We start from the raw sequence: 15,094 nt of genomic DNA, 5'->3' as shown, positions 1-15,094 counted from the left end.
CTTAAACTACTCAGATAATTATCCCTAACTAGTTTGCATAAACAGCCTTTAAGAAGTGTTGTTTTTAAAAGTTACCAGCCTAACAAATTTCCATAGCAGAATTCCAAAGAGAAGAAACTAAATTAGCTTTAAAGAAAGATCATCAAAATAAAGGAGGATAAGGAAAAGCAGAAAAAGTGGCACATTCTGTAATTTTTATTACCAAAAAAAGTTCAAACCATTTACATGCTGACATTAAATGCCATATGTAAGTTCACTACAAGCAAACTTCTTTAAAAATATACATACTGTATATATTTACATTCAAGTTTGAGTAACTGGTGTCAAGGTATAGTTCAGGATCTTTACCCACCCTGTGCATTTGTTCAGCTACTAACTAAACAGAGATTGTATCTTCACTTAGGCACCTGGAGAGGTAGAAACTGCTTTTTAAGGGGGGGGAGAGGGGGGATGTAGCGCAGATGTAAGGATCACGGTTGAAGCAGGTTATACACCAAGGAGGCCTTAAGTATAACTAGCTTTGGTCATCAGAAACTGAATCCATGTAGCCGTGTCTTTTAAATTAAAACCAGATAAAACTGGGTAGATGCTCTTCTGAGCACATCAGGGGGTTGGCAGTTAGCAAGGAATGCTCTGCCACTCTGCACCGAAAACTGTACATGATTAAGTTAGGCAACATAGCAGAAGGGCAGGGCTGGCGGCTGGGCACCTTTTCCCTGATAAGACACAATTAATACACAGATGAGCGGCTTTAGAGACTTCAAATTAACATCTGTACACCCACAGCCCGGAACTCAGAAGCCACCAAGATATTTCCTCTCCCAAGTGAAACTGCTCTTATTTCCACCATGCCCACCTCCATTCCAAACTGAGCTAGTAAGTCCAGAGAGGGGTGAGGTGGCCTATGAGTTCTGCAGCCCACAGTTCCTCAGCGACGTGACTAAACCTCAGGATGGTTCCTGGGCCTGAGAGGGGCTCCCTGGGTTCTTGCCAGACTTGGCAGGGCTCGTTCCTGAGAGGGGAAGCTGGAAGGAAGCCACGAGGGTGGCCGAGGGCAGAAGCCCTTCCCGTTCCCTTTTCTTCTGTTTCATCCTGCGGTTCTGGAACCAGATTTTGACTTGGGTGTCATTCAGTTGCAATGAGTTGGCTATCTCGATGCGTCGGGCCCGAGTTAAGTACTTATTGAAATGAAACTCCTTCTCCAGTTCTGTCAGTTGCTTGGTGCTGAAATTGGTGCGGATCGCGCTGGAGGGGGTGGCGGCTCCATACTCCGCGAATTTGCCTGCAACGTAAAGACAGGGCGTCGTCAGCGTGGCGAGACGACTCGGAGACGCGACTTGGGAGAGCTTTGGGGCCACACTAGAATCAGAGTCACTGAGCGGCCCGTCTGGGTCTCCGAACACAGCTGTGCCAAGAGAAAAGCTTCACAGAGCGCTCCTTCACGCAATTTTCTCAACCCCTGGCATTCGGGGCACACTCAATGCAATTCGCCTGGTTTAATAATGCCTGGGGCCGCGTTTCCCTCCTAAGACCCAAACTGCCGTCCACAGGGACCGCTGCAGCGCGCCCTCGGCTCAGTTCCTCTGGGCAGGCTCGATCCCCAACCCCAGTCGCGTTCGTCCGTCCAAGGCCCAAGTACTTACTTTTCTTCGGGGCGTTCCTCTTCACTTTCATCCACTCGAACGTGCTGAAGGCGGCGGGGAGGCCAGAGGCTGGGGACGCACACTTGGGGTAGACACCGGGAGCCGGGGACGCGGTCTGGAAGGCCCCAGAGTGGCCGTCGGTCGGCTCTTTGAGACACGCCGAGAAGGGGCCCGGCTCGCCGAAAGCCGCGTAATCCACCTGGCCATTGAGGAGGAATGAGCCGCCGCCAGAGAAGACGGCCGAGGTGGCGTAGTGGACGTGCGCCCCGCTGTCGTCTGCCGGCCGCCCGAGCGCGCATGGTAATTCGTATGCGGGCGCGGACCCCGGGAGGCCGTAGTCCGCGCCCCCCGCCGGGGCAGGTGCGGCGCCTGGCTCGTAGGCCCCCTCTAGGGGGCATGGCGCGTACGCGGGCGCGGCCGGGGGAGGCCCGGGAGGCTGCGCCGGGGCGGCCGGGGGCGAGGGCACCGCTCGGGCCGCGGCCAGGGGCAGGCAGCTAACGAACGCGCCGTCGCCGCTGCCCAGGGGGAAGGCGGGCTGCAGGACCACGGGCCGGGCGTCGGCGCGGCAGAACTTGGGCGCGAAGCTCAGCAAGTCGCCGCCGTCCCGGCCGCACGACACGTAGTCGAGGTAGGAGCTCATGGTTCCGGCCCACCCACCGGAGCGCGCGGGCCGAGCCTGGGTGCGGGGTCCTCAGGACCGCCGCGCTCTGCGCCGCTCCGCCTCCCCGATCTAGCCGACCTGCCCTCGCCGAGCCATGGCGAGCCAGCCGGGGGTAAATAGTGGCCTAATATAGGGGCGGGGTGGCCACGTGGCGCCGGCCGGCCAATGGGCGCCGTCCCCGCACGGCCCCGGTCCCGACTGGCGCGCGGCTCCACGCGCCTGCCCCGCCGCCAACTTTGCCAAACAGGCTGGAGGCCGCGCCCCGCGCCCGAGCCCGGCCCAGGGGACTGCCTTCTGGCCCTGGGGCTGCTTGGCTAAGGGTGGGGCCTGAGCGCTAAACGCCCGCTTCCCGGACAGGTATTGGGCAGGTTAGGGGCAGAAAAGCTGGAAGGGCCGCTCGGGGGAGGAGGATCTGAGATGGAGAGGGGGAGAGCCTGTTCTCCTACTGCATGGGTGGCTAGCCCCTCGGGTGTGGATGGTGGGCGCCGCGGTGTGGGAAGGGTTAAAAGGCCCTCCGGAACCGCTTCCTAGCCTCCTCCAGGGAAAGTAAAATTATTTCTCTTCCCTTTTTCTTTGAACCGTATGTGCTTTCAGTGTTCTTGGCACCGGTGATATATCTGATGCTCAGACGGTAAAGAATTCGGCTCCAATTCGTGAGACCTGGGTTCGATCCCTGGGTTGGGCAGATCCCCTGGCGGAGGGCATAACAACCCACTCCAGTATTCTTGCCTGGAGAATCCCCATGGGCAGAGGAACCTGCAGAGTTACAGCTCATGGGGTCGCAAAGAGTCGGACACGACTGAGCGACTAAGCACGCAAACCTGGAGTAGACGTTTAATTTTCCTTTTCCCCTTAGCCCCGATTTTGGGGACATAAATTTGACGCTGTAGGTGCTGTGTAGCTGGGACGGCACAATGTCTTCACTTCTAGGCTAGATTTTCAAGTTACTTCGCAGCTTCTTCCACTGCTCCCATTTGTGGTGCCTGAGAAGCGAGTATTAGAGTGCGGGTTTTGATTTGGACAGAAGATAAAGTTTCTGCCTGTGGGACGGTTAGCAGATTATCCTCGTGGACTAGTTTGTAAAAGAATCTGCCGTTGGGATGAGTCGCTTGCTGTGCTCCTCTCTGGGAGGCTGGCTCTCGCACCCTTGCTGCGCCCGCTGTTTTAGAGGTACTTTGGCTCCAGGGCGCAAAGGCTTCCCAGGGACCCGTCAGATCTCAGAGGTTTGGACAGGCTTGTGCCTCTAAGCAATTAAAGCTTCTGTTCCATCAGATAAGTGCTGCGTCGTCTCTTGCGAGTGAAATCTGAGGGCTCACAATGTTAATGGGCTCACGTCTTTCCCTTGATAATATGGTTTTGTTTACTGAGTGTAGAGAGACGGGAAATAAAAGTGCAATTGGCACAGGAAATGGGGGGTGGAAGAGTTACAAAGCTTTGCACTGACAAACTTTCCAACTTCCTTGAACATTTTTTTTTTAATGTTTCCTTCTTTGGGGCCCTAGGAAAAGTAACAAGTTAAATAAATAGATGTTATTTACACACAGCAGTAATGAAAGAGGGTGGTTTCCTAAAACTCTGTGAATAAAGAGCCTACTCTTGGCTTTTTCAAGTGCTCTTAAGAACTTGATCTGTTATAGCCTCTGAGTTATGGTGACCGAGGTTTTATTATTGTTTTACTGATCCACTTGTCATGAAAGAGCGATTGAGCCCTTGCCTAAAATTCCACTCTGAGGAAGTCTGGAAAATAGGAGTGGTTACAGTCCAGGGAGCCAGTTCCTTACAGGGATGTGAACTTGTGAATAAACAGAGAGGCACCGAAAGTGTTAACCACAGTGGTGAGGCTGAAGTTGAGCCAGGATGGGGGAGGGCTAAGCCAGGAGGAGAGGAGGTAGATAGGGTGGACACCAAGGAATGAGCAGCAAGCTGAAGAGGTCTAGGATTCCTGCACTGCTGAAGTCCTTGGGTTTAGCTGGGAAATAAAATTCTGGGCTGGAAAATAGCCCTTCAAGCTTGATATTGCTACTTCAATTATCTCCTGTAGCCAGTCACACAGCAAAGGGCCTACATAGTTTTTATTTTCTAAATAGTTTTTTAAAAGAAAAAATTAAGGCTCTTCTCTGGCACCTTGGCTGGGAAATAATAGGCCTCTTTGGAGCTAACTCAGGCTTCAAATATATAGGCATTTCTTCTTCACTGTCCTCCTTCTGTACCCTTAATGCAAAAGTATTAATAGGTCACAATGTCCCTTAACTCCTCACTGGCTAGACTTCAATTTTTACCAGTTTTTACCAGCATAATGTCTCAGCTCTCACACTCCTGTCTCAAAACTAGAAGACCCAGTCTCAGATGGTACTCATCTGATCACAGCTCCTAGGTCCAGAGGCCCAAGAGGGTCAAGAAGGAAGGGTGGCTTTGTCAACTTCTCTGGAGAAAGACCTCCAGCCCTCTGCAACCCACGTGGAGGACAGAAGACCAATGTCTGGCAAATATGGCCAAAACCTATCAAATTAAGTGCCTTTTCTCTAAGGTTTCAGGAAAAACAGGCAGCCTAGATGCCTTGGCAACCGTCATTTCAACAAAGACCGGGTTTTTGCTGCTAAGCGTTTGGAACAAAGGTTGGGTCCTGCATGTCGCAGTTAAGTACTGACTTTGTTGCACCCATGAGCTGCACATGCTATTTCCCTGAAGCGAAACTGGGGATATTGAGCTTTACTGAGGGAAGAAAATATCCTGAAAGGGACATCTAAAATTAATAATCTAAAAATTAGATTTTAAAAAGTGTGTTATTTTAACAACTGTGGATGAGAGTGAGTAGGTGGGGTTTTCAGTATTTGTTCAGACCCAGTAACAGGACCCTGATAATTGCATGCAAAGAGCTATATTCTATTCATCCTTCTCTCTACTCCCTTTAATCTCCCAGCCTTTGGCATATACTACACCTTGGGGCTCAGAGTTGCCATCTCCACTCCTGGGCTGTTCTGACTTGCTCAGGATGAAAGTCAAGAGTTTGGTTATCTCAGACTCAGATTCAATAAACATTTGCCAAAGACCTACTGTGTAAGAACTTTTTGTTAGGGGAGGGTTAGGCTAAAAAAAAAGATATGCTTAAACCAAAGGAACAAGGAACGTTTCTGACATGTTAGCTATGCTATAAATCTCCTCTAGGAAAATTTGAATCTATAATTTTCTAAGGAGATGTTGGAAGGTATTATTGGGGCAATTGTATATACAAAGATGTGAATATAGGATATTTTGAGTACCTTTAAAGTTTGTCTCCTAGAAGTTCACAGGGTATGGAAGAAACGTCTTGAGGATTTTATTGCTCGTTCCCAAGGGTCACTTGGCCTGCTGGGTCCTGGTGCTGTGAGTTCTCAGCAGTAGGCGGCAGCCTAGGGGCCTGCCTGCCAGGTTGTGTTTGATGTAGGAATGCTTTGAAATCTCTCCCATCCTACTCACCACAGCAGTCACCCCCAACCACCCCCGGGGACTACCTTTCTCTCTGCCATTCAAACAACAAGCTTCTTTTCTGCAGACAGAGCAGTGGAGGCTGGCAGTCTAGTCTTCTGTGTGTTTACAGTTGTTCCTGAAAAGCCTCTTACAATCCTTCTTCACAAGTCCCATTGTGTTATTCCTTTAAGATGCTTGTGTGTGCCTGCTAAGTCATTTCAGTCCTGTGTGACTCTTTGCAACCCTGTGGACCATAGTCCCCCCAGGCTCCTCTGAGCATGGGATTCTCCAGGCAAGAATACTGGAGTGGGTTACCATGCCCTCCTCCAAAGGATCTTCCCAACTCAGGGATCAAACCCACTTCTCCTGCATTGACAGGTGGGTTCTTTACCACTAGTGCCACGTGGGAAGCCTAGGGATGCTTGAGCACAGGCAAACTCTTGGCTTCACAGTCCCAAAGGTCAGAAAGGCTCTTGCTTGTTGGGATAAAAAGTGGGATTCTTTTCTCTTAAGCAAGATTTGTAGTTCTCTGCAGCATCTTTCTATCCTAAGATGGGGTAGAGATGAACAGGATCCTAAAGATAAAAATTCAAAGCTTGTCAGAAGTCTGATACCATGACCCTCCCTGAGGAAAACAGTCTAGTGTACTGTGACTTTTCCTAGAGCTTTGTGAAAGGCTTGTGGGTCAAGCCCGCCCCTGACATATAGGAGGCATTCAAGAAATGTTTGTTGGGCAGAAATGAAAACGGACAGAACGGTGTGTCTTCACCATGACCAATGTTGGCTAAAGGATATCCTTAGATTACTGGCTCCTAGCACCACTTCAGGTGAGTAGGAATCACCAGAGAAGCTAGTTTAAATGTGCAATTTCCTTAGCCTTTCCCCACCCCACTGAGCTTCTAATACAATAGGTCTGACTCAGGAATCTTTCTTTTTAATGAATCTGTTGAATGATTCCAAAGCAGTATTCTTCAGAACCACAGTTTGAAAATGTCTGCTTTAGGAGCTGGGCTAAGGGACACTGTGGGGAGACAGGATAAATCTTGACCAGCATGATGAAAGCTTATGGCTAACTGGAGCAGGATTATACCTGAAAGTGATCCAGAAGCCCATTGGCAGGTAGAGGAGGAGAGATCAATGTCAAGATCAAACGTAAGTCTAGTTAGACTGACGGTCCAGAAAATGCCCTTAAAAGGTAGTCAGTAGGAGTGTCCCAAGTTTTGCTGACAAAATAGTGCTTTGAAGAGAGCCAGCTCACTTCTTGCCACTTCCCTAACTTGACTTTTGAGAATGAAGTGGAGTAGGAAGTGAAAGAAAGGGATTTGTCACTCCCAATCCCTTCAGAGGGAGCTGAGTGGTTCTGGAAGCAATGGGAAGAAAGAAGGAGTAGGAATGGGGGTCTTAAGAGAGAGAAGCCAGCTCTCATTTCCTTCCATCTCTCGCAAATGGTCTGGAATGAGCATTTAAGCTCTCAGGATCCAAAGGGGACCACTGTCCCTTGGCCTAAGGTATAACTCTTATTGTGGCTAAAGATTGACCTTTCACAGCATAGGATGTCAATGCTAGAAGACCCCTTAGAGAGAGAAGTGACATCAAACCTGTAATTTTAGTGGGGAAGCTACTTTATTTACTCAGAAGTTAAAAGGCCAAACCATCCTGCAAAAGGTGAGGGTGGCCACTGGGGTCTCCTGCGTCTCCAGTCTGCCAAGAGCAGAGTCAGGCAGCGCCTCCTCTACACAATGGTGACCTCCATGCTGAGCGACTGAGCAGCGTTCAAGGAGACCACACAGCCAGCGGGCTGACTGGCTGCAGCCCTCCCTTTACCATTTGTTTGCTAAACCTGTGCCCTAGACTTCTGAGGCCCCACCTTGAGCTGTTCCAGCTAGAAAGGGCAGAACTGAAGGTAAAGGATCCCCTCATTTCCTGTTCAACTGATAGGCATCAGGGTCCTGAAAATAAAACAAGGGGTATCCTTAGATTAATATAGTTCGATGCTGCTAAGTCGCTTCAGTCGTGTCCGACTCTGTGCGACCCCATAGACGGCAGCCCATCAGACTCCCCCGTCCCTGGGATTCTCCAGGCAAGAACACTGGAGTGGGTTGCCATTTCCTTCTCCAATGCATGAAAGTGAAAAGTGAAAATGAAGTCACTCAGTCATGTCTGACTCTTTGTGATGCTGTGGGCTGTAGACTACTACCAGGCTCCTCAGTCCACGGGATTCTCCAGGCAAGAATACTGGAGTGGGGTGCCATTTATATGTGTGAACATGCAAAAGTACACCCACGTCAGTTAAACTGATCTTGGGGCTTTCCTGGCAGCCCAATGGTAAAGACCCCATGCTTCCACTGCAGGGGTCTTGGGTTTGATCCCTGGCCGGGGGGAGGGGGGAGGGGGGAAGGGGGAGGGTAGGTCCCACATGCCAAATGGTACTGCCAAAAAAACAATTATGCTAATTTTTTTTGCTCCTTTATCTTTATTGTAGCTATTTAGTTTAAATTTATATGATTCAAGATTCAAAGGGTACAAAAGGGTACCCTTTCTTTCTTCCACCTCTGTCCCCAGCCACCTAGTTCTCCTTCACATGAACACCAATTTTATGAGTTTCTTCACCAATTTTATGAGTATATCTTTCCAAAAATACTTTCTACTTCACAATTATAGATAAATATCTAGAGATATGTCTCCCCACATTTTTACATAAATGATAACACATTACAAGACTCTTCTGCACCATGCTCCCCCCCATTATAGTTTGAAGATCCTTTTTTTCTACTTTATTTTTACACCTTTATGCTGTTCTACTATATACATCTACCACAATTTATTTAGCTAGTCCCTTATTAGTGGGCATTTATTTATTTTCAACTTTTTGCCTATTAGAAAGAATTCCTAGACATGAAATTACTTAATCTAATATATATGCACTGGCAATGTTTATATATATTGCTAAATTGCTCTCTTTAGAAGTGAGTCAATTTATACTTCTATAGCAACATATGAGAATTCCTGTTTCCTCATGTCTTTGACAAGTCAGTGGGATATTAAAAGATTTTTTTATTTTTGGCAATCTGATAAGTGAAAGATAATACCTTTTACTTACCCTTATAGCACCTCCAAAAATGTCATTCTTCTTTATCTTATTTGATCCTATTATAATTCTGTTTTACAAATGCTAATACTGACAGAGGAAAAAGAAACAACTTACTGAAGTCACATTCAATATAAATGGCTAGGGTCAGATGTTCAGCACTTTCCTATACAACACTGTAACACAAGGAAGCCTAAGATTTAAAGAGAATGGGTGGCTTCAAGCATTCCCTGAAAGACACATGGCATAAAAAAGCACAGAAGCTTTCAGACATCTCTTAGAGGCCGCCTCTTTAGTGGTCTGATACCAAGACCACATTTCTGCATGTTCCCCTGGAGAGCTTCCTCTGGAAGCAGAGGGACACCGATTAGCAATCTGATCTGACCCAGTCCTAAGCATTAGCTTGAATTCAGTATCTGGGAAGCAGTAGGATGTTGTTTTTAATTTCCCTGAGACTTATTTCTCACTGGCCACCCAGGATCTAAGTATTGATCAGCATGGGGGGGCGGTGGTGGGTAAGAGGATGTTTTCCCTAGATTTTAGCTTTTTGTAGACCTGATAAAGATAATTCCTAAGCTTGGGAGTGCACACATGCACACTGCTTTACTAATGATAAACCTGTAGATATCTTTATTGACTGTTTCATTGATGAAAGCGAAGGCCAGAAAGATTAGGTGAATATCTTAGGGTCACACAGTGCATCAGTTAGCAAAGCAGAAACCAATGAACAGAGACCTAAACCTGAAATCATTCATTTCCCCTGCAGTCTTCTCTTCCCACTTCACTGTTCATTTTGGTGGATAACTGACTACCTGCTTAGGCTGTCAAAATCAAAACCTAGGGATTAGCATCCACAACTCCTCTTTCACTAATCCAGTTGATCACCAAGTCCTCTGAATTCTTCCTCCTAAATGCCTCTCCTCTTCATTCTTATTAAGTTACTCCCTCTCTAGGCTGGATTATTGCAGCAAGCCTCCTTCTTTGTTCTTCCCACTTCCTATCTCTCCTTTCACCCATCAGACACAGTACCCCCTAGAGTCAGCTTTCCAAATATAGATAGCAAATAACCACATGTCCCAGCTTAAGACCTTTAGTGGCGCTCCCTTGCCTACATGTTAAGTCCAGATGCCCTTCTGTGGCCCTTACAGCCTCTCTGTCCAGCCAGATGCCTCACTCCGAGCTCCTCTCCTTGTTCTAGGTCCATACCTTGCTCTTTCTTCCCTCCCTGCTTTAGTATGTGCTGCTCTCTCCACCTGGTAGATCCCTCCTTCTTGGGCCTAAAAAATTCCTATACTTCAGGAACCCAGATTCACTTCTTCTGAGAAGCCTTTTTTGACACTATGATACTGTTAGTGACTCCTTTATTCCAGGAGCATTTTGGCCACACCTCTGTTATAGCATCTGTCATACTAATCTTAGGATTAATTCTTTCTACCCCAGTAGACTGAAGGGCATACGCCATTAGTGACTCAATTTTTATATCCCAGAGCCCAGCACAGTACACGTAGGAACTGTTCAGTGGGCACTGCTGGAGACAGAAGACTCTGAACGGAGAACAAGAGGTTCAGGATTTTAACTGTTGGAGTTCAGGACACTGTGGAGGCCGTAATGCTTCAGCTTATATCCATCTGAGGAAAATGATAGCAGAACATTTCTCCAGAACAAGCTATTTCCACCCCAGAGGATGGTGAGAGAGAAGAGAACTGAGGGGAGAGGGAAAAAGCTGGGATTTTCTGTCCTTCAGGGGCTCCTTACTGTGGGCTGAGACACATTGAGAAACTTCTCATATCACTGAGAACACAAGTTAAAAAGAGAGGGTAGCCCAGAACTCTCTTAGAATTTATGACAAAGAGGACAGCAGATGCCACTCAAGAGGGGGTGTAAGAGTGCTTCCCCACCCACTCACCCAGGCCTCCCCGCTGTGAACAGCTCTGACTGAAGCCTGCCCCTCCCCCCAGCTGTGGTCTGCTCCTCTATGGACTACATTCTCTAAAGTGAACCCCCAAGAGCTGAAGTAAAACTACTCCAAGCCTTCCCTCGTATCATAAAAGAGAGAAGAGGCATATCATTATGGTTAGTTTTAAGTGTATTTTAATGGTTATTTTAAATGGCATTCAAGTTTAGTTCCAAGTTCAACAGGGGTTCTTAGCCTCCCATACAAACAGGAAATAGTCCTGAAGATCAATGAGAGAACTCATTCAGCGTCTCCCCTGAATTCTGATCCCTCGGGACATCCTTTATTAAACTCTTAAAGTGTTTGCAAGAACCTTCCCACCTATTGAGGTTTCTTCTCGTCCTGCCCTCAGAGACGGGTTTGTCCCTTTCTGGGGGGACAGCCGCGGTGAAGGGTGGGAAGTGCGCGGAGGGGGGCGTGGAGGTGGGGCCGGGACGCTGGGGGACCCGGGCGCCCTGCGTGGCCCGCGGGCGCGGCTGCTGCGGTCCCAGGCGCGGGGAGGACCGGGCGGCGCTACCCTCGGGCCTGGCGCGGCAGAGCGCGGGGCGGCAGGTCGCGCCCTCCGTTACCGCTCAGCCTGCGTACCCGCGTCTCCTCCGCTTGCGGTTTCTGGTCGGATCCCAGCTGGCCCGGACTTGCTCCGAAGTAGGCGGAACCGCTGTCGAGCGAAAAGTGCACACCGGTGATTGATGAACTCTTAATAGAACTAACCTCGCCCGCCTCCAGCCTAGACACACACGGGGAGCAGGCCTTCACCCCAGCCCCTCCCCTGGCCTCCCCGCGGGCCAGGGGGACGCGGTCGCCAGCCGGTTGGGTGATTAACTCACCGTTTGTCTTTCGGAAAGTGTTCCAGGTGGGTCGGAACACCCTCCCGTCCGCCGCGCCGCCGGGAGAGCGGGTCGAGCGCGCGTCACATGGCGCTGGCCGAGCCGGCCTTTGTGCGGCGCGACCGCCCCACCGCCCCGGGGAGGCGGCAGCTATTGTTTCCCGTGGGGGTGGGAGGCTCTCCGACCCGGGGTCCACGCCGGCCCTCTCTCCAGTGTGCCCCCAGGTTCGAGCCTGGGTGGGGGCCTCCTTTGTGTGTTTTTGCTGGCGACGGAGATGGCATCGTTGCTGCCCCAAGGGGATAGCAGACGCGGGTGAAGGAGGTCAGTTCTGGCTCTGCCACTGCTTGGAGTTCAACCCAACAGACCCACTTTCCCGGTCATTTGGCCCTCAGGCCCTGTGGAGATGGGGAGGGGTGTGCTATTTTAGGGCAACTTTCCTAACAATAGAGCCATCAATAGGCCTTCTCCCTGTCTCCTCTAAGTCAGGGACTTTCATCGCCTTCTTCAAAAAGGCCTTGGTCCAATAGGCACTCTTGGACGGATTTTAGCCTGCCTTCCCCACCCTAAAACACTGCCTCTGTACCAGGATTCTCCATGCATCCTGATTTCAATTAAGATCTCCTCTTTGGGCTCTTACTAATGTTAAAATCCTATTCTTGGGACTTCCCAGGTGGTTCAGTGGTGAGGACTCTGCACTCCCAGTGCAGGGGACCCGAGTTCAATCCCTGGTCAGGGAACTAGATCCCACATGCTGTAGCTAAGACACGGTGCAGTCAAATAAATCAATAAATTTTTTTTAAATCCTATTCTCATGATTTTCCAGATATTATTCTTCCACATAAAATGACCCCAACTAGATATAGGAACCACTCAAGAGACTTACCCCTGGAGGAAGAAATGGCAACCGACTCCAATATTCTTGCCTGGGAAATCCCATGGACAGAGGAGCCTTCGAAGCTACAGTCCACAGAGTAGCAAAGAGTCACGACTGAGCAATGAGCAGGAAGAGATTTTACCACAAGATCTGGGACAAGAAGACTTCTGTAGTATCTCCCACCATGCTGATCTTCTGGGAACCCTTCACGTGCTTCTGCTACTGCAAATGACTGGACATCCATTAATTTTGGTTCTTCATGTGTGGAAACCTTTTGTTCACTGTGCTTCAGAAGGCTGGGCCTGGCCTGAAAATGGATCTTTGAATTGTCTTTGTACTTTCCCAACTTGCCAAGGTGAGTATGAGACCTCAGTGAAATGTTTAGGCGTGGGCTTTGGGCCAGGCATATAAATCCATTAGGCCAACTCTGGGCACCCAAAATAAAGGGCTTTGTAGCTGGAGTAGAAGACAGGGAGCAGTGATAACTAAAATTTCATTCTCTGATGATCTTCTCTACCACCAGCATCACCAATGCAGTAAGTGCAGAGGATTCATCTATCCTATCTTTTTTTCTCTCCATCCAGACCTTCTACAAGAGAGATCTAAGAGAGCCAGTCCTCAGAGGTGGTATGGGTGCAGCTGGCGACTCAGTCTCACTTCCCTGTGCCCTAAGTGTCAAGGGATAGGCCTGCTCATCCAAGCCATAGCTACACCCCCTCTATGGGAAGATGCGGTGCCCTGAAGTAATCAGACTATAGGCCTGTGGGAACTGGAGCCTTCTGTCTCTCTTTTTATTTACTTAATATGAACTTCTGTTCATCCTGTTCTTTTCCTACAGTTTCTGAAAAAAGGACCAGAGTAATGCCAAGAGTTGCCAGATGAAGAGGACCTTCCTAGATTCTGTAACTGAGATTAACCCATTCTTGACTTCAGGAGGCAATTTCAACTAATTCTCAGGATAAAGTCAAAACAGGCCTGGGATGTCCCTTGAATATCCATGGTGTAAACAGGCTTCTGGCTCCCCCAGGTCAAGCAGAAAAACACTGTTTTAGAATGTTTGGCTTCTCCTTTGTTATTCAAACATACATCCACACACACATCCTCTTCACCCTCCATAGTGAAAAACCTCAACAGATGGGGAGCTTAGGTGCTCAAGCCTGCTGGCTGAGAAGATCACTTCACTCAAGGGTCAGTTGGCTGGTACAGAATGGGGGAGGGAGAGGGATGAGTAACTAGTATGGTTAATTACCATGTTTAAAATACTCCTTACAGATACAAATTTAAAAAATGCTTTTCAGCAAGGTTAGCAGCCCCTGGGACCTGGGAAACCTATTTGGCCGATGCGTCTCTGATAGGGACTAGGGTTGCGGTTGCACCAAGGGGCAAGTGCTTGTTCTGTATTCTCTCCCTCTCTTATTTGAAAGCCTGTACAAAGAAATAGTACAAATGGAAAGTTAACATAATGATTCCGTCTGAGAAGGATTTTTCTCTGTGAGGTCCTTAGATAAGGCTGAGGTCTGAAAACCAGGAGGTAGAATGTGTTACCGCCCTTTCTTGTCACCTTTCCTCTGCAACTTGCCCATCCGCCTGGCTAACTCAGTAGGGTTTTCTCACTCCACTGCAGGCTGGGTCCTGAGTTTCCTTGGTAGCCAGGGCAGGCTCTCCCTGTGCCTAAATCTTTTCCCACCCCCAGCTCTCATTCTGCAGCTGGTCATTCCAGCTACTTCATCTCAACCCTGCTTTAATTCACGTTTGATTGGCAAGACGGACCAGGGGGCTCCCAAATGACTTCCACCCCCATCCATAGGCTTGGGCTTGGGGCCCTGACCCCTTTCTTCAGGTCCCCGGAGAATCGCGCACAACCTCCCTGATAAAACCTCCCTCCAATGGGTCTAAGTAGGGGGAAAAAAAAAACAAGGGCAGAGCCGGCCACGGCCAGAGCCAAAGAGCCATTTCCTCCCCTTGGGCAAAGGGGGTTAGCTTCCCCGATCCCAAGGCCCGCAACGAGGCCGGCCCCTCCCCACCTGCGGGTGTCGGACGCCTTGCCGCCTTTGTGCAGCCTCCCCGCCGCGGGGCCCGTGGGAAGCCGCGCTCACAATGGCGCCGCTGCTCCCGGAGCCCTCGACCCAGCAGCGCCCGGCAGCGAGGGGCCAGCAAGCAGCCTCCTCGAGGCCGTGGTGAGCTCCCCACGGAGCCCGCCCGCCACTCCCGGGAAGAAGCCTCGGTCTGGAGTGGCGCTGTCCTTCCGCTGCAGACGTGCCCCTTCCCGCTGCAGGTCCTCCGCGGGAGAAGGAGCGGCCTGGGCCTGGGGCGCCATTGCCGGGCCCGCGCTCCCCTCCCCCACCGTCCTTTCTCTGTCTTCCCGAGACCCGAGAGGGGGAGGCGGGCGCCTCCGCTGATAGAGCAGCTATTGTGACCTTCCCTCGCGGAGCGGGAACCCAGCCGGCTGCGCACCCCCGGCGGTGGCGGGGGAGGAGATTGTGTGCGCAGACCTCGGGCCGCGGAGGGGGTGGCAGTGGGAAATAAATAAAGCTTTGCAACCTCGGGCAGTTGGGCCCTTCAGAGGGTGTTTGGTTGTGTTTAGACTCCGGTGCTTCCTA

The 15,094-nt window shown here is 49.9% G+C and overlaps 1 protein-coding gene and 3 long non-coding RNA genes across 4 annotated transcripts in view; 2 read left to right on the top strand and 2 right to left on the bottom strand.

Moving 5' to 3' along the window:
- Positions 1-15,094, top strand: part of LOC136163487 (uncharacterized) — a 490,623-nt gene that overhangs the window by 74,726 nt on the left and 400,803 nt on the right. The gene's annotated exons all lie outside the window — the stretch shown is intronic.
- HOXD1 (homeobox D1) lies at positions 183-2,508 on the bottom strand. The gene is made up of 2 exons (XM_065931809.1): positions 1,644-2,508; positions 183-1,282 (listed from the first exon to the last, which is right to left on the bottom strand). Exons 1-2 carry the CDS (start codon positions 2,281-2,283, stop codon positions 948-950), a joined length of 975 nt encoding a protein of 324 aa, XP_065787881.1. The 5' UTR covers positions 2,284-2,508; the 3' UTR covers positions 183-947.
- On the top strand, positions 2,536-12,683 carry LOC136165409 (uncharacterized). Its single transcript, XR_010662503.1, has 3 exons — positions 2,536-2,661; positions 10,327-10,526; positions 12,444-12,683. It is a non-coding gene; the product is annotated as an uncharacterized lncRNA (long non-coding RNA).
- LOC136165408 (uncharacterized) lies at positions 10,908-14,508 on the bottom strand. The gene is made up of 2 exons (XR_010662502.1): positions 11,621-14,508; positions 10,908-11,451 (listed from the first exon to the last, which is right to left on the bottom strand). It is a non-coding gene; the product is annotated as an uncharacterized lncRNA (long non-coding RNA).

Source organism: Muntiacus reevesi, chromosome 3 (genome assembly GCF_963930625.1).
Source record: "Muntiacus reevesi chromosome 3, mMunRee1.1, whole genome shotgun sequence".
NCBI lineage: Eukaryota > Metazoa > Chordata > Mammalia > Artiodactyla > Cervidae > Muntiacus > Muntiacus reevesi.
Note: the sequence above shows the minus strand (reverse complement) of the source record. Positions and strands in the feature narration are given on the sequence as shown.